At 34.5% G+C, this 26,595-nt stretch overlaps 2 protein-coding genes across 5 annotated transcripts in view; one reads left to right on the top strand and one right to left on the bottom strand.

Moving 5' to 3' along the window:
• Positions 1–26,595, bottom strand: part of Abd-B (Homeobox protein abdominal B) — an 88,455-nt gene that overhangs the window by 46,539 nt on the left and 15,321 nt on the right. For 2 of the 4 annotated variants that reach the window (XM_076119977.1, XM_076119979.1), the window contains exon 2: positions 16,329–16,372. The gene's annotated coding sequence lies outside the window, so the exon portion shown is untranslated. Of the gene's footprint in view, positions 1–155; positions 175–4,467; positions 4,780–16,328; positions 16,373–26,595 lie in introns of those variants that run through there. The other 2 variants (XM_076119978.1, XM_076119980.1) reach the window with 2 other exon arrangements.
• LOC142976815 (uncharacterized) lies at positions 22,566–25,436 on the top strand. Its single transcript, XM_076120383.1, has 5 exons — positions 22,566–22,658; positions 22,970–23,089; positions 23,501–23,723; positions 24,199–24,345; positions 25,249–25,436. Exons 1-5 carry the CDS (start codon positions 22,566–22,568, stop codon positions 25,434–25,436), a joined length of 771 nt encoding a protein of 256 aa, XP_075976498.1.

Here is a 26,595-nt window from a genome sequence, read left to right as displayed (position 1 = left end):
ACGCGGTTCTTAAAGGAATTTTTCGCTGGTCGGTCCTCTGTAACTCGATACCTAGCTATTTTCGTTTACGTAACTAATAAATTCTGACCTCGGTGTTTTGGGACGTGGTTGATTCTAGGAAGACAAACAAAAAATAAATGTATTCTTAAACTTACGTGAATTTTTCAGACTTTCAATCACAATAGAATAATTTTTATACGCTGAAATATTACCACTTCGTATAAGAAGTATTTGTACACTCTAATGTATAATTTTAACGATTATTTCACGTAACAAACAACCTTTTAAACGCGATATAATACCGGTTACACGGTACCTCCGAACAAAACTTTGATAAACCAAAAGATTTTAATTTAACGCTTGATTACATTTCATTATGGGACACAATGTGTTGTAACACGTACTACGAGCTCGCTATCAATCCAATTTCGTTGTTTAATTACTGTAACCATTCTACTAAACAAACACTTGAACAAACCTAGTCGGGTCGGGGTGTATACACACATACATATAGCTACAGGTAGATATATCTACGTAAATTGTGTAGTGGTTATTTCGCACCTACAAAAACCCATCGTGGAGTTAATCCAACGTAATTGACTCTCGCTGAGAAGGCAATAAATGCTTATTGACTGTGCCAATAAACTCTCACAATTAATACCCCAGCAGGCTCTCGAATAAATCTCTATATACGAAGATCTGGCTAATAGAAATACACCTTTTCCCGTCAGAAATTTTCTGCAATTTATTCAACTAATATTCTATTAGCTAAGAATTTAATTACATATTAGCTTCGCAATTATCTTCAGTAGTCAGTTGCTTTTTACATTTTCATTTCACTAGATGTGAAAGTTTATTCGACTCAGACATCATAACATATTCGTGAGATTAAAAAAAATACGTATGAGATTTTTATTTATCGTTTGGTTTTTACTCATATATGAACATATCTACGCATGCCTGCTCAGGAAAATAACGCCTCAACACCGAATCGTTTGAAGGGGATTGTGAAATTGATTGTTTATGTAGTAGTTTCATCTAGTCAAATATATCTACATCACGCATTTATAGTGCATCGAAATACTACTCTGTGAATATTTTTTAAATCAGACGAAAACTAGTGGAGCAATTGTGTAACGTTTTAAGTAAGTATATTAGAGTATATTTTACTTCAAACATGAGGCAGTAAAACCGACTAATTGGGTATCCGGAAAATCAAGACAACGTCGATGTCTGTAATTTTCCGCACGAAGAATACATATAATGAAATGAATCCACTTTCCTGTATACGTCCACATAATTGTATATACTTACTTCATACATGCCTTGCAGAGTTTCCAGTCGCATTTCTCACATATATCTACCCACGTACATTTTACGCTGAGTCTCTAAAAGATTCAGAGACATAATTCAGGAGTAGCCATTATCTTTCCAAGTTACGGATACGGGCGCACTGAACGCCGACAACGCTCTTAGACCGTAAATAAGTCTGGCGTTTTGAGAACCTCGCCTAGCATTTTACGTGCATTGGCAAATACTTACGTACAATGCGACAATAAACCTTATGGAATCCCAAATGCGCTAAATAAAGGTCACCGTCGACACTAAATTATACTTTATGGCTCGCATGAAACGGTCCAATTTTCTGTGTCAGCATTCAATACGGGCTTGCAACGCTACGCCAGCAATGGCGACTCACGATTCGAAAACAGATTTATGATCGGCACGATAACGGGCTTGCGATAAAAATTTTACCATACCAAGGAGCACGTAGGTTGCACCGCTCGCAGACACATTTAGAACTACGTTTTAATCAAGTATAAGATGTATGCTATTATAAAGGTCATCTAGATTTGTATTCTGCCTAAGATCATCATTAATTGGCAAATCAGTGAATTTCATACCTTAGTATAAACAAAGAGATTTTAGCCAGACATATTCTAATAAAATACAATACTGTAATATACGTAAAATAGAAAAAAACTTGGTTGAAAGGACCTTTGTAGAAATATAAGTACTTAGTAATTTCACTAAAGAAATGTCAAGCAATATTTCTCGTGACATTATTTCCGTTGCCTTTGATATTCTTAACTGTTTTTCTTCTAGGTATTGAAAAGGGTTTTGGTAGGTAACAAACGTGCGACACGATGAATCAGTTCTTACTCACGAACAGTCGTGGTCATTAAACAATTAAATACTGGTTACATGACAGCAACAGTCACGATGCGATTAGATAAGTTTCCATTTTACTGATTTTTAAATCATTGTTTAACTAGGTAGCTTTGAAAGTTGTTGGAATAAATATGAATAATTTAAAATTATAAGTAACTAATTATAAGTAAAATAATTACAGCAAATTATATATATTATCGTACCTAGTTATCTCACGGTACTAAGATGATATAATTTTAGGGATAATTCCTGTTTCAGCAGTAGATATAAGCTATAGGAAATAAGTTGCTGGATGCTGGTAAAAACATTGATACGGAAATAGTTTAATAATTAATAGACATATTTATAAGAATATAAAAATATCGAAATTTCCATTATTTATAATAATATTCGCATATAGAAATGACTATTTTAAATAGCTTACGTTTAAGGGGTTATCTCAGCTAAGATCGCATTAACATTCCAAATTAAATACGTATTAACATAGTTATACACGAAATCGATGCGTTTAACATACATATTAGGCCTTCGCCTAAGTAATTAAACGCAACCTATTCTCAGAAGCGACTTCTATTCTACACTTGAAGTAAATTGAATGCAGCTATTCAAATGAAATCCTTTAAACAATACCGGCATCGTTATCTATAATTGCAAACTCGTAGCTCGATTCTCTACCACTATTGACTACCGACAATCGGCTAGCTATCGAGAAATTTTACAAGAAAGTTTAGCGCCTCTACCGGACTCCGTGAGAACCATTTTGGCAATACATTTTAAATGTCAAACTCTTGATACTCGACGGTATAGACTATAGAGAATTGCGCTACATTTCAGGTTATAACTAGGAAGACACGTATCAGAGTACAAGTGCTTTTGTAACAAGAAACTATAAAACAAAGAGATGAATCGACGCCGGCGACCTCCGTGCGATTTTGCGCCTGCGCCTATAGAGCTATAGCTTTTGGTTTTAGTTCAGGGGCTCTCAACTTTTGGTCTTTTTAGTGCAGGGATTACGAACCTGTAGTACTTTAAATGTATTTATTTAACGGTTACAGCCCAACAAAAATACAAAATCCGATACTTTATAAAGTTGATTTTGCTGTTGTACTTACAAAAAAACGTTAAATAATTCCATAATGGTGGTAATTGAAACCATATCAAAATGGTGGAAACTCTTGATTCAGTTAAATCGAGTAACCGATATATGAATTGCTTGTATCTACAGTTAAATAAAAACTTAATTATCTCCTCGGAATTTTAATAAACTGAAAATAATATTGGGCGTTCTCACTGCATTATGTGGGTTTATTAGGCTTTTTTTAATATACATCACTTCATCGTTTCTAAGTAATTGCCTGTATTTGCCTAAAAGGAATAGCTTCACTAATTAATTAAATAAAACATTAGCATTCTTGTCGTTAAGAATTTACATAGGTACTACTACTATGAAATACTAGCTGACCCGCGCAACTTCGCTTGCGTCACCTAAGAGAATGGATCAAAATTTTCCCCGTTTTTGTAACATTTTTCGTTGCTACTCCGCTCCTAATGACCGTAGCGTGATGTTATATAGCCTATAGCCTTCCTCGATAAATGGGCTATCTAACACTGAAAGATTTTTTCAAATCGGACCAGTAGTTCCTGAGATTAGCGCGTTCAAACAAACAAACAAACCCTTCAGCTTTATAATATTAGTATAGATGAACGAAGAAGTATATAACCAACTACCAGATTTGTCTTAAAACAGGATTGATGTTTTTGTAATAAGATAATCTTAAAATTCAAGGAGACTGAGTTTTATACAAATTATATTTGAATTAATTTGCATTTAATAATGATTATGTTAATACTTTGCTTCGAATAAATTTATTTACAGAATCATTTTAAGAATTTCTGTTTTGAAGTTGGATTAAAATAGAAATCTGTACAAAATTAAACTCTCGTAACTAGAAATGCATAAATAATTTTAATTTTCTTACTAAAAAATTAAGGATAAAACATTTTTGTCGTCTGTGTCATGAAAAACTTTAATTATTTTATGGGTAGTTATATAGAATTTATTTAGGTAAGTACTAAAAGAAGAGTCCCAAGAAAATCTTCTAAATAATTGTGTTCTTATGTACATAGTTACGTTATTTCGATTAAAATATTTACATAAGAATTTCAGACATGTAAATAAATAATAAAATAAGACATAAAAATGTTGCAAGTCGTTTTAAAATCTGAAACATCAAAGCAATCAATGTTCGCCTTGATTTTAAAAAGTGTAACATCATAATCATAAAAATTACTCACTAGTAATCCATAAATCTCCTAATTCTTCTGGCACATAATGACTGTGAGTCATAACTGTGTAATGAAGTTATAAACATGCAACTTTACTCTTGTAGCACTATGCGAGAATCAATGTCCGAGCAGAACTTGCGATAACGGATCAAACGACGGCTTATAGGAAACAATGATGATTTCCCATGAAAAACAGTTTGTACGCTTATCGATGAAGCACGGTATTCGAAAATTTAAAAAATTTAAACTAAGGCCGAGTCCGCCGCCATATTGGTGTGGCGTGCGTAAACGCCTGCGCGCCGCGACCACCGCGAAATTACAGGCGGCGCGCGCTCGACCGCTCGCGCGTTTAAAAATAAAATAAAGTTAAAACAACGTCACTTTGTGCACGTGTGTGAGAGAGGGCCGGTATTTATTTATAGGCTAGTAGCTATGTAAATATAACGAACGACCGAGTCCGGTTCAGCATTTCTTGTGGTTTGCAAAACGTCTTAATTCGAACGTGTTCGTAGCAATTCCCGCAACCTACTTTGTTCCTGTGCTGAGGCCCGCAGTGGCCCGATGACGCGCCGCCTTATTATTCTTACGACTACTCATAGCTAGCTTGCAACCGCAACTAAAATCTTAATCAAACTCCAACATGACAGGCTCTAGAGGTTTGAAACTTTGAGTCAGTTTAAATGGATTACTTGATCGAAGCATCCTCTAATTTGTTAAAAATCTGACTGTAAAGCACAGAATACAGCTCATTAACATTGAATATTTTTGCAATTGAATATTACTCACATAATGAAAGCTTATAATTCTGTTATTTATACACAGCCACTTCAAGCCATTCATCATGGAAATGGCTTTTTAAAATGCTATTTAAATGTTAATCACTTACACGCAGATAATCATAAGTACATTCGCTAGGAAATACTGCTGTCATCTTCCAACTAGCTTACAAATCATACCTACGACTACCACTCCGTTTAGGTTTGTCTTTTAACGTTTAGCCACGTTACCTCTTCTCTTGACAAACGCTAGAGTATTTGAAACCTTTCATTCTAGCTAATTAGGTAGAAACAAATATCAAAAGCTAAATAGAATATGCTGAGATATATCTTATTTACGATACCAGTTGACATTAGCAATGGACCTGTATCCGTTATTTACTACTCAGTTAGATAAATTCTCATTGCATGAATCATGATGACAAGTGACGTCATCTGTCGTGAACGTGTTAGGCCCTACACAACTACGCTGTAAAACCGAAAATATATTTTGCTAGGTAAGGTTTCGGTATTTTCAAGTTTCAATTGCAGAAGTTAAAATCATTGGCGGCTAAAACCGCAGTTTAAGCGCTACATATATTTTCATTTATACTAAACTTTAATATAATCTGATACCTTAAATGGTTATTATAAGCATTTATAAAGGTTAGGCCAGACGCGCGGCGCGTCGGATTAAGCCGAGCGAGATATTGCAAGCGATATTTCAGAGCGGCGCGGGCGGCCGGTCGACGACCTCGACGCCCCACGACGTACAACCCAGGGCTGCCAGATGTACTTACATTAGCTTTATATGCTCCACATATTATTTGTCTCATCTTAAAGAAAGTTATGCCTACTGGTGTACATAAATCACGCTCGGAAAGATAGTGATGAGATGAAAATATAAAATGATATGAAAGTATATGTAGCATTTATCAGTTCAAGACACAATCATGACAATCGAAGTTTAAACTAAGTCGATAAAACAATAAAAATTCAATCTTACGTTGCTAAATTACTAATTGCTACGAAATTCGTAGCACATTCCGTAGCCCGTAGACCCTAAAACTAGTTTTAAAACCACAAAGAACAACCAGTCTCATCATAACTACATAAATCAATACTAGATAAATAACTATAATACATTTAGAAAAAAAACTAATTAACCAACTGTTCCAACCTGCCATCCCTGAACCGACTCAGCCGTTTTTAATTTTACTTTGCAGCTGACACACGCCTGTATAAACACACCCTTAAACATACAGTCACGCGTCAGCCACGGTACCTTTTACCATAACATCTTGTAAGACAAGCAACCTGCGTACGTGTGTACTGGCCTAATTACTCTTGAATAATTACAAGAGAAAAAAAAGGAAAATTGAACGCAATTTTGATCATAATTGACATGTTTTATTGCATGTAATTGTATGATTTTAAATAAAGATCGTGCATGTTTTAATTGAGATCTAAGTATTTTAATTTATATTTGAATCGTCTGGCCAACTTTTTCTTCGATTTTTATTTCCATTCGTCAGTTATATGGTAATTTGTATAAATAAACCGGGGAATATAATTGTGATCATTTTGTAGAATGAATGTAATACACTTTGCAAATTTATGTGATGTTACGATTTAATTTTTTAAAAGAAATTTATAGAAACATGATAGTAAAATAAATTACCTAATTTATTTTACACATACTGTTATAAAACAGATTCTAAAGATTAACGTAAGTACAATCGAATGAAAAGCATTCATAATTTTCTTCCTTTGCGTCTATTCATTATTTTTTTGTTGATCGAAAAATATCGGCCAGAACAACAACTTTTGAACTGATGTCAGGTAATTTATCTGCTGGATAAAAAGAACAAATCTATGCAAACAGCTGCCAAATTTTTAAATGACAAGGTTTGATAGTTATCCAGAAGTGACAAAACCTGGCTAAATCTTAATTATTTTTAAATATACAACCGTCTTGAAAGAAGTTATTTACAACATCGCAAGCCATAAATTAAACACACCTGCAATTATCACCGATCTAGAATTGCCTATAATAGTTATCTCTGTATCAAAACCTTAAATATTTGCTCAGAAACGAATTAAAAAGTTTAGTAAACACAATCGCGATTTTATCTATAAGCGTAAAACGTTTCTATGAAATAATTATTGACGTACAAAATATTCGTGAAAATCTTACGTCTCTATCTAAAAACAGGTAGGAAGAAACGTTATAAATACAAGCTTGTTAGTTTTTTAATTTGAACAAACGTTCGTAATTCCGGAGCTTGTTTATTTTTTGTCAGACATTTATCTTGGAGCGGGTATCACAATATTTTATCTACATCGTGTTTTGTAGCATCCCCTGGTAAGGTAGAACGCAGGGTACGCATCGCTCACCGCTCCCCTTCGAAGAAATGGCCCCCGCCCCTTCAAAACAATAAATATGTCAGTGTAAGATATTATGCGATGTTAAGACGCAGCGTGTCTTAAGTAAATTATTACGCTGCAAGTTTTCCCGATGAGTTCCCCGCTCAAACTAATAACTTTTTACTTTTTATTGCCCTGCGGGATTAAAACGAGATGTCTCATTTTATTTTTGGGCAGGATTTTGTTGTTGTTTGAGAACGTTTAAATTCCAATGAACTTAATACTTAAGCCGGAAGATCTCTGATGTTGATACTTTTTTATTTCGATACTTAAATTAGATAGGTAGATATAAGTAGGTATATAGGTATATATAAAGCTACCAGTATATTTTAAAGTCAATCCCAAAAAACGCCAACTTCCCTAGTTTTTCCACAATTATTGACAGTGCTTATCAATTATCAATACTTGTTTTAAGAGACTAATGAAGTCTAATTCTAGTTTTTGAGTTATTAATTTAATACTATGTAACTCTCAAAGGCGCTTAATCAAAAATTAGAATTCGTTTTGCCGTCGGCGCTCTACCATTCTCACATGAGGTACTAACATCTTCCTAACTATAACGGTTTTGAACGTGACAGAATATTATTAAAGAGAGACACTAAAAAGTATGTTTCTTTCATCCATTACCAGTAGATAACATTTTTCATAGGAAAAATTATGGCAAAACTTTTTCTCATCCTTTCAAAAAGTCTTACATTTTAACACGAAAACTGTGTTCCGCATCAAAGAAAAGGGAGTCCATTTGGACGAGGAACACGGGGAAAACACTTTAATGTACATTGTAGCCGTTCTTACAAAGCAAACAAAACAATTTCCCGCAAAAAAAATCAGGAAAAAGCGCGCCAGAGAAAAACAACGTCGACCATAAAAGAAAGAGCGGAGTTGGCGGGCGAATTGCGCGGTGCTCGCTCAGCGCTCCGCCATTGGTCGGCTCGTCTCCCCGCGGCCCCTCCGACCCGCGCGTCCGACCGTAACTCACTCTTCACTTGTTTTTACGGCCGCCATTTTGTGACGTTCGCCCGCGCGGCAGGCCGCGCTAATCCATACTCGCTCACGAACACCCGCATCTCTCTGTGTGCGTGACCTCCACTCAGACACACATACAATAGCGTAATGCTTCTCGCATAGTGATTATAATTCCCACACTATTGTTTACATTTTTGAATGCCACTAAATGGGTTACTAAGTTAACGTACTTTTATCTTATTTGTATAATTATAGCTTAGTCAAAACACAATGTCTGCTTCGAAATAAACTTGACAATTTATTACATGTAATAAAATCTGCAAGATTAAAATGAAAATTACATAATTTTATAATTTAATTTCTTGATAATACAGGTAATTAATGTCTACAGTGATTCATATTTAGGTAAAATATGTCTTCTTGCCAAGATACTTATTAAATATTGTTCTATTATAAGACAGAAAAATGTCAAGAACATACCTATTTATTAGTTTAATAGTTAGGTATCAAAGTAATATTAGATATCTTGGAACTTGTCTGAACTCCTATTAATTCCATATAAATGAAAAATATGTTTCGCTGCATAAAATATTCAATGTTGGCTTCCAATTCTATACTTACTCAATTTTTTTTTTCTTTTTCGAGCAACAACAAAACAAAACACAAGCCGCATCTGCAACAGAACGTAGTCACGTATCTCCTTATTACATTGGGGCCAATATCTGGTTCCATTAGGGTCGCATCATTAACGGAGCCGTGGGGCGTATTTCCCTAATGAGCGGCAACATCCATAGATGCATGATGCTGGGGCCCTGTAATGGCGGATCAGCCCTATCTTTACGTCTTAATCCCTGTCATTAGGACGAACCTACTCTTGTTAACTATCTTTGGAAAGGTTTAATTGCACTTGGAGTTCGAAGTCGGTGCTGGTTTATGTTTGGAGCTAAATTGAAATTTGGAGGGTAAGAAGTGTTATGAGGGTAGAGGGTAGAGAGCTATTTCTGGCATTGAAGTATTGTAGAGCATAATAACATGAGATAAGTAAATAGACCAGAGAGTTTAGAATTCGGTCTACCCCTATGGGAGGAAGGCGTAATTTTGTTTAGATGTGTATGCATGCAAGTAAATAGACTATACATAATTTCTCTATATTATTCATGTATTTCAGACGATATTATGTATGTTTATCAATTATCATTGTTTAACAACACAACGAAACTCTATCAACTGGGCATAAAAAATATACAGGGTGTCCCAAAACTCAACGATAATCCGAGACAGGATGAAAGGCCAAGTCATACCGGTTCTAGGAAAAATTAAAAAAAAAATCCATATCACTTAGTTCAGCAATAATAGACACTTTTCAAAAAAGTTAAAATTCTACACCCTTGGTCGCATTTTCAAGTCCTGTGATCACCAATGTTACAATTTCACTGTGTTTTTTTGAATTTCGTGATCTTCATTAAATATGCTATTACTCGTAAAACAAATTAATGCCTAAAAAATTGTTAATTTAATAAAAAAAGTTAAGTTTTAGTGAGTCATAATTCTCAAAAATATAGTTAGTTAACTTTGACGCTTCATATTGAAAAAAAAATGTACTACACTACCATTGGCAAGTTATTCCAAAAGTTGGCGCAATTAATCAAGATTTCAAAATGGTATAACACTTGCCACTTTTCTTGCCATTAAAAATATTATTTTTATTTGAACGAAGAGTATTCTCGCAGATGGATCGGAAGCAGTGGTTAATTTTATGGCATCCTCGTTCCCCCGATCTAAATCTAGTAGATATTTTTTACTGGGAATGCATAAAAGAAAAAGTCTATTCAAAATCAATACAAAATCTATCAGAACTTCGCCAGAAAATTGACACAGCGTCAGAAGAAATTAATGCAGAGAATTTTGCTTGACTGGTGAAAAAATCTTTTGTACGCCGTTGCAGAGCCTGTATTCGTACCAGAGGAAAGCAATTATTTTTAGTAAAGACGTAATTGAGTCAGTCCATAACAAATATTTAATGTAATAAACATAATAGGTAATAATATTTAAAAAAAAAACAATGAACGAACCATCGCTCTTATTTAATTATTCTCCTTAAACTAAAGTAATTCCAAATTGTTTTCCTCTGGCACGAATACAGACTCTGCAACGCCTTACAAAAGACCTTTGCACCAGTCAATCAAAATTCCTTGCATTTATTTCCTCTGACGCTGTGTCAATTTTCTGGCGAAGTTCTGATAGATTTTGTATTGATTTTGAATAGACTTTTTCTTTTATGCATTCCCAGTAAAAAATATCTACTGGATTTAGATCGGGAGAACGAGTTTGCCATAAAATTGTACCACTGCGTCCGATTCATTTGCGAGAATACTCTTCGTTCAAATAAAAATAACATTTTTAATGGCAAGAAAAGTGGCAAGTGTTATACCATTTCGAAATCTTGATTAAATGCGCCAACTTTTGGAATAACTTGCCAAGGGTAGTGTAGTACATCTTTTTTTCAATATGAAGCGTCAAAGTTAACTAACGATATTTTTGAGAATTATGACTCACTAAAACTTAACTTTTTTTATTAAATTTACAATGTTTTGTGCATTTATTTGTTTTACGAGTAATAGCATATTTAATGAAGATTACGAAATTCAAAAAATCACAGCGAAATTGTGACATTGGTGATCACAGGACTTGAAAATGCGACCAAGGGTGTGGAATTTCAACTTTTTTGAAAAGTGTCTATTATTGCTGAACTAAGTGATATGGAATTTTTTTTTTATTTTTCCTAGAACCGGTATGACTTGGCTTTTCATCCTGTCTCGGATTATCGTTGAGTTTTGGGACACCCTGTATAGTAACTGAACATTATTTATTCACAGATCAACGAACTATATCACCCCAAAGTTAATTAAAACCAAATTGAAGAAAACAAAAACTAAAAAAACCAAACGTAAAAACAAAAAAGCAATAATCGAACATCAGTAAGTAGTTAAACGTTCGATGATGCAGCGTTGCGACCATTTTATAGTGTACTTTATAGCGTTAAAAGTGAAACGAGATAGTAAAGTCCCGGCATTGTCGCACTTCACCTACGTATCTGCTGGGTCAACATTGAGGTGACTGCAAGGCGATAAAACCGTAAGAACATGGGACTTTGCTTAGGCAACCTAGTGTTCTCGTACAATGTAAGGAACGTTGCTTAATTATTTTCTACTTAGGTATTGTTCGGTTACAAAGTTGATGTGTGGTTTGCAAATTGATGGTGCGTATCGTGTTTTTGTTAAAGAGCTCTTGCTATTACCGCATGTCCACCGTGGTACAGAGTCGCGACTCTATTTCTCTCATGAAGTCAAATATTTGCGTGATCATAAGCCAAATTGTATCGTTTCAGGTTTGTACTCCGAAATTCTAAATAGACCGGCAAAAATTACGAATTGCATAGTTTTAGGAGTACACAGCGTGTGGTACCAATTCTTTTAGCTATAAAAAATAACGTTCTTAGCGGGATCTTAGTTGAGCTTAATAAACTAAACAAAAAAAACTAAATAGTTTTTAGATAAAAAAACAAAAGCTTTCTATATATTTTTGATCTATAGATAAAAGCCTGAATAAAATACATAGGTTTACAGTTACTACTCTACCCAGTTACCTATTATTTATTACAAGCAGCCACGAGTGGTTCTTTCATTACTTTAGAGTTCTCAACGATGCCAAAATTCATATGAATGATAAAAGTGACAAGACAAAAAAATGACAAGATATGTCCGTTTACCCGATTAACCGTGTAAGCAAAACTAACCGACTCTAGAATTTTTATTATGAGTAAGTACGAATATTTTAGTAGGAAAGCTCATTTCTTTGCAGACAATTGTTCAGAAAAATGATCGTAAGTATTTTTTTCCTGGTCAGTTATTCGTTTTCCATTCAATGATTAATTTCATTGTCATTATAACAATGGACAATTATAATTTTTCTTACTGTTGATCAATGTTTAATTGATATTATTTATTATCTATAAAAAACAACCTTCGTAATTTCTTTTTCAATATTTTTCTTATTTCTCAAGGAATGAAATATTATTATTTATTACCTATTATTCATCTTAGTCTATAATTTTCAATCATAAATAAAAATGAAAAGGTGCCTTAGGTAACATTCGATTTCATTCGAATTCGATGTGATGTTTTGTACATCACAAATCAAATCCTAGTCAGTCTAATTTGCATAATCACCATCGATAATATACAACATTTTGAACAAATTTTCGAGCCGAAATAGTTCACAAAAGACGTAACGAAACTAATTACACGAATACGGTGACTACAAAAGAAATTTACATAAAATATACAAACATAATTTGTTCTGTTGAAGTTTCTCAATCATTACGCCTTTGTTAATTTGGACCAATAAATAAATGGTAATTAAGTATTGTTCGTGTTTTATTGCGTGTTCTTATAATGAATGTTTACGCCGAAAAGGGTTGTATGGTTACATGAATACCAATAGTTGTAAATTACTTGCCCGCTGATGGCAACACAATGAAAAAGGTTGCGCTGCATATATTAGAGGCGACACTACAAGGCAACTATAGAAACTTAATTCTAAAATATTCTTAGTTTAGAACGAGAAACCCGAGTTCCCAAATAGTTTTGTTCTATAGATGTGTTTTTATCAGGTATACATCTTTATTTTTATTTCAATTGACTAATGTTAGCTTATTTTTAGTATACACAGTCATGTCTGCTCTTCAAATTCAAATTGTCGGCTCAAAACAAATAAAAATCCCACTCGATGAGTGAATGTTGTTCTATAAATATCTGTTCCGTAATAAAGATCTTTCTGCATTATATTTAAACAGTAGAGTCACCTGAAAGATTGATGACTCGGAGCTCAAAATATCAGTTAGAGAAGAGCAGTACGAGAGGGGACAGGTACCATATGCCTCTGATGGTCTAAGCTATTTGCGTTAGTCCAAGCGAAATTAAGCTTTATTTCTTAGCAAAAGTTGGATTTTAAAGTGGAGTTTGGTGTACGGCGCGTTGGTCCACGATCTAGGTGACACCCGAACTGTCGATACATTTCACAATTGTCGTAAACTCCTGGAGACGGAAGGGGAGCGCAGTAAAATTATCATTTTATGCCGTTCGACGACTGAAATGACACGGGAATGCTGTAAAACTGATTTATTGGATACATCCCGAGAGTCACATGTTGAATTTTTGATGAGATCTTTGTTTTTAGATAACGGGGCAAGGTTATGACGGCATGTCGTGTGCCATACAGCTTTCCATATTCTCAAACGAGATAGAGAACCAAAATAATAACATTTTTAAGCATATTCAAATATCCTTATTCTGAATTTAGCGCTATACAACAAACTATACCAACAAATAAGACCGATTAAAATACATTTTTAATGTATCTTAAGCTAAGCATGTTTGTTACACAGTGATTCAATTGTTTGCCTCAAATTAGACATTAATTTTAAGAGCTTTCCACTTTCAAAGTGCTTTGAACCTAGCGCATTTTATACATACTAGGTGATCTTCTTCATACTTTTAGGACCTCAATAATATCCATCTTTTCACGTAATATACCTTATTATAGGTTAATATCGAGCAGTCTATAAAACTTCTAGTTAATAAATTTCACCTTAAAAAGAAACGTAATTATGATAATGTCGGCAACATGAAGCAACTCCCATCGGTCATTCGGGCAATTTGATTAAGTCGGATCGCCACCGGGCGGTTTTATTACTCTATATTTCCTTATTAGCACCACCGGGGCTCGACTGACAGTGCCCTAATGAGAACGAGCCTAAATACCACTAATTCTATAGTTATAAGACGTGGCAATTCAACTTGAGTTTGTTAATCTAAAGATTTGAATATAAAGAAATCCGATCTAAACAATAATTTTAGTTGTGCGAAAAGAGTTTTATCTTGTTGAAATTATATGTTTTACTGAAAAAATTGTGACGATATTTACATTAAGTTCGGATTAAATCGTAAATCGTAGGCTTATTGGTACGCAAAAATATATTATTTATACATTTTGGCTTACAAATAGGCATGTAAATATGTAGTCAGTATTATACCATATCAGAGTTCCGGGCTTCAATGTTACCATTATAAATAATGGTTAAACAATATTCAAAGTCGTATCCTGATATCGAAAACATACAACATATTTCACAAAGGCCATCAACCAATCGGTACTCGAATGAATCAGTAGAAAAAACAAACAGTGATTTGTTGCCGCAACTACTGCCCGAGGCTTACACGCCCACACCACTCGTAAGACAGACACTATCCACGCTAGACTCAACTCCGACTATAATAGCCCATCAAAACACAATATAGATCATTCATGTCACTAAAATAAATATATAGCTTACACTAAATTTCCATCGTCTACAAACTAAACGCAACGTTAAATGAATGAAAAAGCAGTTGTCGCGACCTCTTCACTCGCAAAATGCGTATTAAAACAAACAGTGCAGTAAAAATAAATCTAACTGCCTATAAAAAGTGCCATAACTATCACTTAAACGCCATTGTGCTGGGCAACGTCTTTTATTTCAATGCTGACGAAATGCATGAGCAACAATGTGTGTGTGCCTTTACAATGTGACGCAAAAATTATCTGAACGTCGAACATGTAGCGAGATGATATTAAAGTCGTTTAACACAATTTATAGACCGGTTGACACTGGCCGGGCGAGGACTAGGACCGATCTTCGCCTGAATAAACTTCATGAATATTCATTAAATAAATCTTCCATTGACATCATGGATTTATCAATGTTATGGATTTAATATATGCGCACAATATACCAGTACCTACTCGAATAATAGACTTAGGTCACCAGAGTTCAGAAAGATGACGTAATTACTTTTTATTTTAGTATTGCGCATACTATAGATCACAGTCTCTTCGTATTGGATACAAAAGCAGCCAATACATAGGTACATAGATTTTTTGCTAATGAAAATTATAGATCGGTATTCTATTACTAAACTCAATTTATTGCGTCACTATTCTCTCAAGCTTCGTAACACACGCTCTACGCCAAGTTACTTAGAGCGGTAAAACACGAGATATATTTAAAGTCGGCGCGATAAGATAGAGGCCTACTTATGTGAAGACAGGCAAATCCCAACAAGCATTTACCGTGAACAGAGCGTCGTATAGATACGTAATGTTTATCGAGGGCCGACCTAACACAATAATAATAAAGGCAGTTTATTAGGCCTCTCGCCACGACGCTTATCGGCTCCAATTAAATATCATTTTTATTAGGAATCCCCGGTAACGCCCCGCGGTCAATTCACTACTTTAGTTTGTTTTTTATCATAACTTTTAAACGCCGCATGCGTTTTTATGTGACTTCAACATTGTTAAATATATACTTAATCGGATGTTTTGTAAATTAAATTGGTTGTTTGCTATCATATTTTTGTTAGATTTATTATCTTCCTGTGGAAATGAATCCCTTAGTCGTGTAACAGGACAACCTAATAAATTATTAACCAACGTTATTATAATATTTAAAACATACATAATTAGGTAATTATTTTGTAGGCAGGTTTGTGTATTCATTCTTTTAGGTTCTTTAAGTTTAACCAACGTTAGTTTTTCAGTTTACTACTGACTACTTAATCGAAGTCAGGCAAAGCATAATTATGTGTTGTATTCATTTTGGATAAGAAAAGTTGTATTTACCTATTTTATGAATCCATAATCACTGCGACTGCCAATCCATAAATCTGAAAAGATAAAATATGAGTTTAGACTTATAGATAGCGAAGATAATCTTAATTCTAGTTTACGTTCCAAATAAATGTAATTATCTATCTCAACATCAAAGCATAAAAGGCTTTCTCAAATAAATCAGGATAAAAAAAAACTGTTGATACCATTATTTATTTAAACGCTAAGAAAGCATCACGATCCATAAAACGGAATGTGAGCCGCGGCCTTCGCTACAATGAATACGAAAAAAATACACGGAGCAAACGGAGATCGCTTTTCTTCAATGGTTACTTTATATGCAAATTCCTCGCTATAAAAGTGGGAACCCTTCTCTCTAGGTTTATATAAAGAGCGCAAGTCTCGAATCCGACGTTTTATGTATTCGCGAATCGACGCTGTTTTATTGGTATCGACTATCGATTCGACTCGTCCGCTGTCGAGAATTCGGAAGTAATGCCCGCTATTTCGAGTATTTCGACTGCTAGTCGTGCCTATCCGATCGCTATCAAATTTTGATTGCCTCGGATAAAGGTTCCATTTATATGCAGTTGTTGCTAAAATTTATTCAAATCGTCACAAAGCCAAGTAGGTAAATATATTCCATAAATTATGTGGGGAGCATCCATATTTCAAATTTGACTTCATTGGACTTCCACACGTAAATATTGGCATGTATTAGCTATAGATATTGTTTCTGACATGACAAGTGAACATAAAATATCAATCAAATGTTTGGAATCGGTAAGTTTTATGAGTTGCTGCCAACAACGGTTTCAATCATATTATACCTGTATAAACGTAAACTACCTTCAAGTCTACATCCTGATGATATCGTGTACAAATCTTTTACATTTAAGGGCCGCTATTTACCAACTATAAACGATACTCGTTCAAACTGTCTTAGATTAGTAAGGATTAAGAATTAATTATTATAATCCTGAATCATCAGAATTCTCTATACTTACATTAGCACCTATGTCAAGATTTTATTCGCAAATAAGCTTAGCCTCCAATGAGCGTAGGTATGTATTATACAACGTTAACGTCGTACAGTACCTAAGATAAAATCCATATTTATGTAGAGATATGTAGTCAGGTACACGAGATTACATTCTCGAGGCGAGGGCAAGGCGCGCCGTGTCGCCCGACAAGGATCTTATATTTCCATAAAACGTACATTTTACGAGCACACCTACACCCCCGCTCAAACCTTCCACTTCCTACAATGACCAAAAATTTAAGTACATACGTGCGTACCTACTTTATGTGAGAATATAGTTTGTGAAACTTTATACTTAAGGGATATAAGGGTTATTATAAATGCTAACCCCCGGTTTCTGAGCTACAATTAGCGGTAGTTTATCTATTCAATAGCGTTTTTTTATATGAGTTTCAACGCTATTGAAATTGAGATAAACTACCGTTAAATTTACAAAACGGTTTTTAAATAATGGTTAGAAATCATGATTTCAATATAAATTTTGCTAACTATCTTGTTAACTAAAACTTAATATCAATTTCATAAAGCGATGACATAATGCCAATATTCTGTTATCAATTAAATATTCATCAATTTGTTATTTTCGTAAATAGAAGTAAGCAATTAAAAATTCCGAAGTCTATTGCAAGATATCCCTTCAATTTAGAATCAAATGTTAAGAAATACTAAAGATACCAACTTCTATAGGTACTAGTCTCGTTCTAAGTACCTAGTCAGTTTGAAATGCCAACGAAAATGCCAGCTTGCCTCGAATGCCGTAGAACCGACATTTTGGTAACGTGAGTGGATAGAAGAACTTTAAACTAAAGCCATTACTCTGGTAATGTCAAAGCTTTTAGTTGATACAATATTTAATTACATAATTATCTACACGATGTTTCTAGTTGTAGTGTAATGTTTGTTGATAACAAAATAAGTATTTAAAAGGCGACTACTCTCTCATATTCCAAGCATTTTTAAATCTAGTTTTTGTATTGCTAGCAAATTGCTCAGTTACATGCGATAGAAGAGAACCTAAATATTTATTTCATTATATTAATCGCATTATATTTATATAAAGATCTAAAGATAGTAAATCGGAAGAAACAGATCGGACCTAACAATTTTCTAATTTAGTTGAGTAATCTTCAACTAGCTTCTATAACAAGAAGTGCAATTATTTTTATTTTAATACAATTACAGTCAGGAGCATGACGGCAGATTATAACATCCATTTGCCTGAATGGTACACGCGCAGTCAAAGGGACATTTACTCTTTCACCACATCACAAATTAAAATAATGTCAAAGAGAGCGTTTAACGTCGAGCGGTTCCCCTATGATCTGCTCTACGCGCTTTACGACTCTAGTTTTAATAAAAATCTCTAATAACATTCCTACATCATGTTCCACATTATCCCTGGCGTTTATCATAACACCACCTATACGAAACCGTCATAAAATATAATATATGTAGCCATACTAACTCTCCAATTACTCCGCATAAAGGTTTTCTCTCATAATCTTTAATTTTAATCCAATGCGATTGGATCTTCTAAATTATTACACATAATGTTCAAAATCACCGCCTTTTTTCGTCTTCCAATAAGCATGTAACTAGAACCGTGTTGCCTTCACTATAAACTTCATAACAAACTGCGACACGAGGCCATATCTTGTGTATATTATGAGCTTTTTCGTTTAAGTCAAAGCTCTAGCATTACACGACCAAAATATCATAAGAAACATTACAAAATTTTCAAATTCAACCTTCTACTGTAAGCAATAAAGTCTACTTTTCATTGTGCTCATTAACGTGTACGTTATCAAAAGTATGGAGTAGGAACGCCCTTTAGATGTTTTACTTAACTGTTAATAACGCAGAGGTGTAGATATAAAACGGACTTACTTGGATATTAACGTAATATTTTAAGAAAAAACATTTTAGTGCACTTTTTATATCATTAATACCTTATAAGGTTGTATGCAATGAAAGCTGCTTTGGGGTTTGCGTGACATCATTTACGAAATAAAAAACCAAGCAAAGATTCCAACGGATATTTTTTTACATACTTAAGGAGCTCTTTCTCCAGTGCCAGTTAGTACATGCTTTGTGTTAAGCAATGTAAATCCTCCCTTAACTATAATGTGTTTAGAAGTTCCTTTACATAGAAACTAAAACTGTTAGAAGATATTTTTAAACTAGCTCTTATAGTAAGTAAAAAGTTCGCTCATCGCCTCCATCAAGCCGGAGTGCATCACTCAACGTACTAATAAACTCCCTGCCAGAGTTCCGTTCTCATTACGACAATGTTGCCAAGAACATCTAAATTACCTATTGAACACAACCTGTCTGACTGAGTTATAGTAACATAAATTACACAGAGATACGCCCTCCGCAGTTATTGGTCTACGGAACCCTTGCTTGCTCGGTCAAAACTTCAATTAACTCTTATAAAAGCCATTACCCTCGAAAATATTCGATTATGGTATCTCTCGGGTCGTTTCATTACCGGTTTTGGGCGGCGACTGCGTCGTCGTGGCAGGTCATTCTGTTGTACATTTTATTGAAACTTCGATGTTCAGTTTACGTGCATTACTGAGTAGGTTTTATTGACCGGTAATAACCACTGCACCGATGAAAAATGTATTCGATATAATTTACACTTACTACTTAAAAAACTACCCACGCAAATAAGTTACTTAAGATTATAAACCTCGATGCCAGTTTTGTAAAAATATCGCTGAATCTTTGTACTTAAGAAAGCAATATGTATGTGAGCGCTACGTAAATACTACCAAATAAAAAAAGCCAAATTTAAACACATAAGCCAGGATAGTAAAACTACAATACATGTGGCACATGGTTCAGCGGAGACATTTGGCTCGGGGGTCGGCTCCGGCTGCGTCACGTTCACATCAACGTTAGCATTTCTTTTGTGAACGCTCCGAATTGCGCACATAAAACTCCGAGACCTGTTTTGCTACGTGATGTCTTTAGTATTTTTACTGCCTATATTGCTCGATATATTCTTATCAGCCCGACGAGGGAACTAGGCCCGTTCCTTTTCACTCTAGAAAAGAAAAATCGTAAAAAATATTATATTGTTGCCGTCTCCGACAGAAAGTGTAAAAAGAAATATAAATGAGCGACGTTGTTCGACAGGGAACTTTCCGAGTTTCGTAATTAATGTTGCAAGAAGATATTGCCGGGAAAAGTTTTTTCATCATGTTTCGCGGAGGCAGTGCTGTAATGAGCGCCCCCGCGGCGTTACATCGTAAAAACACCATACAACTTAATAAATAAAACTGGAATTCGTGAAGATTTATCACGAGGCCCATATTGCGATTCGTGACTTGAGCCCGAGGCGTGTCTTTGCCGCGTATCTACGTCGAGGATAAGAACTGCGGTTGTAAAAAAACTGTAGATAATGTCATAGACGCGGTCGGCTTCTCATATTTACTAAAGTTGTTTGAAATATTTTGACAGTTCTGGGTAAAAGGCACATAGGGCGGGAGCGTCGCGCGGGTGTTCCTTCGTGGAAGCAATCTTGTTATTTATCGTATGGGATCTACACATGCTAGGTAGATATACGAATACAATCGTCGGCGAGCACACGAACCATATTTTGGGATTATAGTTACGAGCACGCACAGTAAACTCTTAAAAAGTATTTGAAATATCGTTACTGGTGGCATGAATTTTTATGGGGAATTATCATGAAGCAAAAACATATTTCCCGTTGAATTGCCTTGATAAATTGACCTAAATAACGCGATGTTTCAAGTGTATGGAAAAAAATGCAATGAGTCCGTATATTTGAATCTTTATTGAAGCATGACATGAAAATGTTGGGTGAGCCAAACGTATTTTATACACTCGAGGCTCGAACTTTACTTTTGTATGCTACGTAGTAGCTAAGTAAGTATAAAGATTGTGTAATTTACTATACATACATGTACCTATACGTTGGTATATCGCAGTCCATGAGTACATAAGCAAGAGAATACATAAGATATACATAAAAGGATTGTTTAAAATTCCGTCACGAAGTGTTCGTATATTCAGTACACGTATCGGGGCGCAGGTGATACCGTGAGATACCCGGTCCAAGTTTTATTGTTATTCCCACTCTGCGAATTGAATTTGAAACAAGAGAGTGCTGCGATCAATACTAGACCGTGGTGTGGCACATTACCGTTATTTGCCTACCTCGGTTAAACGCTGGACAATGGTAACCTTGTCACAAATTTTATGTTTATAATGAGAATTATTTTCAGCGTATTTTAGTGAGGAAGCAAAAGAAATTGACCCTGAGGGACTAATTTTCTTTTAACTTTACTCTACCTGATTAAAAAATACAAAAAAGTAAGTTTAAATTAAAATAAATTATAATATCAGCATCAAATCATTTATTCATTTAGATCAAATGTTGACACTTATGATAGTCATGACAATAACTGAATCTACCACTATACACAATTACACAGCTAGCTAAAAACTCACGGCCATGCCTTTCAATCGATTTTATCAATAAAAAAAATAAAAGTGTAAAAGACTGCCTAAATAGATTGATAGATTAAGGATTACATTAAGAACGGTAAGTACACCAAACGTTAAATCGAAGTATGTGCTCAATTTCGTTCATTTCGTGAAATTCAAGATAATTTTAGCATTGCGCAAAATTTTAATTTTGTTTTAGAGCCTGGCTTCGATCCGGGCTTACAGGGGTGCTATTATCTGAGCCGTTTTATCTTCAATGTAATCTTGTTAAGAGGCCCCGCGCCCCTCGCACCCTCGGCCCTCTGGCAGGGAAGCAATAATGCTGAAATCCCCGGTTTTCGGCGCTTAAACTAAGCCCAGCATTACCGTGGATTCCCTAACAAAATTAGTGTTTGTTTACACCTAGCTGGCTATTTATAGTAAAGTTGTAGCTAATAATAAACTAGCATTTCAAAAACAATTATGTTATATATTATGTATATCTTTTAGTATCTACATAAGATTTTGTGGATTTCCTATTTCAATCACAGTTTAATATACTTATTTGTTTAATTATTTTGTAGAGAAGACAATTGATGCAATACTCTTTTTAGTCTCTGCATCTTTGACTTATATCTGTGCTTCAAACAAACGTCATTTTATGTCTATGACTTTATTATATTTTGAATTTATTATATTATTTTATACATATTGTTGTACATTACAATATATACAATCATTAAATCATGTTGTTTAAGAAGCTCAAACCTGTGAAGGGATGCTGCGGTTGTGTCACTGATCTAAGAGCCGCGGCTGCAATTATTGCTGTACTTGGCATTGTAAGTATGAACCACGACAACACACGACGTACGAACAACGACAATACTATTGGAACCACACTAAATAAATATTTCTGTGATGGACACGAGTAGTTGTTATAAGCTTGATGTAAATTTACCTTTATTAGCATTTATTTTAACGTTTTTATGTATGTTTGTTTGTTTTCTGGTACCAATAAAGTAGATTATGTTATGTGTTAAGTCAGGTAGTACCACTATTCAGTAGTTTTGACCTTATTTAATAACATCCAAACTCTTACATTTATTAAATTAGAATAGATAATGCAATTGGATATTGATTCTTTCCCCAGGTGACAAGCCCAGCCGTATCATGGGCGGTAGTAAGGCACGCCTATGTTATACGGGTGTCATGTTTCATAACCACCAACGACGAACGACAAGACGTAATAGATATCAACCTCAATCATATGGTGAGAATACATTTTAGAAACCAGAATAATGCGAACAAGGTTTCAAAAACGGTGAAATTATAATGACAGTATTAATGGTGATTAGAGCTGACGTTAGAAAATTGGGTAATATTAACTACGTGTGGAAGGCTTGTGAACTTTACATGTAACGCTTGCAGTGCCGTCCACACGTAGATTTCACGTTACACTACTCTGGACCCAGCTTTACAAAAAAAATGAATACTGGTTCTAACCGGTCCGAAGAAAAATATTTTAAGCCCCGGTTTCACCACTTCTGAATAGGTCTCGGTTAGCTTATCCATAAGCCAAACCCTAATTCACTTATTTATAGACAGCACATGCTCGTTATTGATAGAATAGACGCAGATTTATTCATTTGCCTGTATACATTAACATATTATTTTTTTACAGCTAAGTTTTGGTTTCGGAGCGAACGCCGGTTTGGGGCCATCGTGTCTCTCTACTCACGGCAAGACGACTTCACCCCCGTTGCCTCTTCTGAGATCAGATTCAGCTGATAAGTCAGCATTCGTCTTCTCCGTCAGATGGGTCGGGTGGGTTGTGCTACTCGCTGACCTGATATTTTTTGCATTCAGCGTTAATTTACTGGTCAGGCTTTTTAAGGTAAATTACCGTATTTGTATATTATCTCCCCCTCATCTTGCCAGAATCAAGACTGTTACGGAAAATATTTTAAAATCTTCGATAATTCGAGATCACTGCTCCGATGAATTTACTTTCACTATAAAATAGATAGGTAAAAGAAAGCAAAATATTATCTTTGATTATAACTATAACTTGCAAGAAGTTAGATGATAGTCTGTAGCGCAATTTTGCACCTCTACCGACTATTAGAAACCTATTGACAAATTTTGTACGAAAATGTAGTCAGCGCCTCTAGCAGGTGCCGCAGGAACTAATTTTTGAGCTTATTTTAAGTGTCAATCTCTCAATATTTGACAGTACCGACTGTAGGAAATCACGATACTTATCATTCAAATAGTAAGAAACGTATTATTTAATTTTTAGAATAGAAAATGACATACGCGTATATGGCGCATAACTAACAAAATATTTTTATTTTCAGCCAATTTCAGCGCAGCATCAAGTGAAAGTAGCGACAAAATTCATGTGGTCGTGTGCGATAGCGATACTGCTGTCGTTTGTATACGGCATGTTGTTTGTGGCCTCGTGTCTATACATAGGGGGATCCTTTCCTGTCTACGAGTTTTTGTTCTCAATATTAGACGTGCTTTGTAAGTTGAAATCAATCTTCCTTCTTAATACACTCTTTAATACTGAATAGTCAATTTTAAATTATGGAAAATCACTCTGATACTTCAAAAATAAATTGATGAATGTCCAAGATAGTATGATTTAAAGACAGTTTGCCTCCGTGGCCCAGTGGTTTAGGCCGCCACGCCGCTATCATTGCGTCGGGAGGTCGTGGGTTCGATTCCCACATTTCGGGTCTGGTTGTACTTTGTGTCCGTTGTTTGTATGTTTGTAAAAGTCCCGCGACACAAGAGCAGTTCAAAGTGAGGGAGTTGTCTTTTAAAAAAAATGGCTAAAGATGTCTGTCATAAATTAAAGTGAATAAACACCTATGCGCAAAGTCCCTAGCTGTTAGAGTCGCTGTTAAGACACTAAGTTGCCTGCACTATGTACATGTTCCTGGCTAAAAGCCACGTGCAGGTACGTAATAAACCGTCATGAAGTAGTTGGTACTTCTACTGAAATCTAACTGTAACTCACGGCAAAGTACGTACCTACTTCAGAAACAGAAATACTCACTCTGCTTGACCGGTGGTAGCCTTAACCATGTAAGGCGTATTATAAATACATGCATAAAAAGATATACGCATAGTGCGTATATCTTGAGCATAAATTATTGTGGAAAGTATATTCATTAAGTTCCTCAGGCCGCACCTAAACTTATTATTTTAGACGTATTTTTGCAATAAGTTGACACAAAAATGGACTGATATAAAAATATTAACAATATTGCAAAAGATAAATCCTAAACCGTCAATACTAACAGTACATACTTGATATTTTTATACTTCTGCATGTCCAGCTTCTATATCCCCAGCTTCATTCATAAAATAAATACTTCTTCTTTGTCTTCTTAAGAAATTATCTATTTGCTTAATTTCCAGTATGGTTGATGTGGATATACTTTATATTAGTAATCCGCTCATTCATAATACAAGAAACAATTGCCGATATAAAACCTAGACACAATCTATCAATGTTGCATTACCTATGTATCGCAGGAGCTTTGATTGGACTCGGGAAAATTCTCTACCAATACATCCCATGGATATTTGGGTACTATTTTTATTAATAAATAATTTCTTTTGGTTTTCAGTATGGACCTACTTTTTAATAGTAGTTAATTCCTACAGAAGTACACGTGGATCTGACCCCTCACAAGCAGCAGCGCGTCCATTAACTGTGTAATGTACGAACACACAACACATGTGTATGTTAAGCTAACAATGGATGCTGTACCAATTTATAAATCATTAATAACAAGAATGCCCAATGAACCTTTATAGTGCTGGATACGATAAGTCTGTTTACTTTTTGTATGTTTACTTATTATATACTTTTAATAAAATATTTATTTTTATCATGTTCTTTTTTAATAACAATTAGGGGACGCAACATATATAAATTCATAGATATAACATTGACTTCTATTTATATTAAGAAGATAAAAGTTCAAATAACAAGGAATCAAGATAAAAACATTATTATTTAGTTGCAAAGAATAGGTTGGTTTCAGAGTAGTTACCTACACACAACAAGATTGATTCTTGCACCAGCTTTTTATCTATTATCCTACCTCTACCAGACATAATATACATCCTCTTTGAACAAGACTTTCCATCGATTTCATTTTGCAGTGACTTGCTGTCACTGTTGTCCATTTCTTGAAAATATAATTCTGTCTACCATAATTGAAATTATTTTTAAAAATATAATAATATTGAAAGTTACTGAAAATTATAAAAGTTATTAACTTAAGTGTAAGTAGTGCTGTAGCGACTGGATGTAGAAAAAGAAGAGCTATACTACCTCTTTGCTTGACCTATTTCAATGATGTAAAATAATACCAAAGTGCAGGATAGTACATTTTTATTTAAACGTGCAAATAGGTAGGTATTATTTGTATATACGAAAGTGCTATTTTGGTACTGTTAGCGTACATTTATACGGAAAAACTTCTCATGATTATTAGAAAAATTATGTGTGTAAATCTCCACATGCTAATTTTATACGAGCAGTGTAATGGCCTAAGCATCTATCTCCTTTGCTTGCCAAACAGCACAAATGACTATTCGTAATCATTCTTGTTCATAATATAATCGGGAAAACGAAAATTTTGTGATAAAACTCTGCATGAATATTTAAACAGTTATTGAATCATTGCAAAATCTTCAACCCTAAGCTTAACGCTGAATCTAATTTATTTTTCACTATTTTATTTAATCATAGTT

This window comes from Anticarsia gemmatalis, chromosome 11 (assembly GCF_050436995.1).
Source record: "Anticarsia gemmatalis isolate Benzon Research Colony breed Stoneville strain chromosome 11, ilAntGemm2 primary, whole genome shotgun sequence".
Taxonomy (NCBI): domain Eukaryota; kingdom Metazoa; phylum Arthropoda; class Insecta; order Lepidoptera; family Erebidae; genus Anticarsia; species Anticarsia gemmatalis.
The sequence above is the reverse complement of the archived record's forward strand: the minus strand, read 5'-3'. Positions and strand labels throughout refer to the sequence as shown.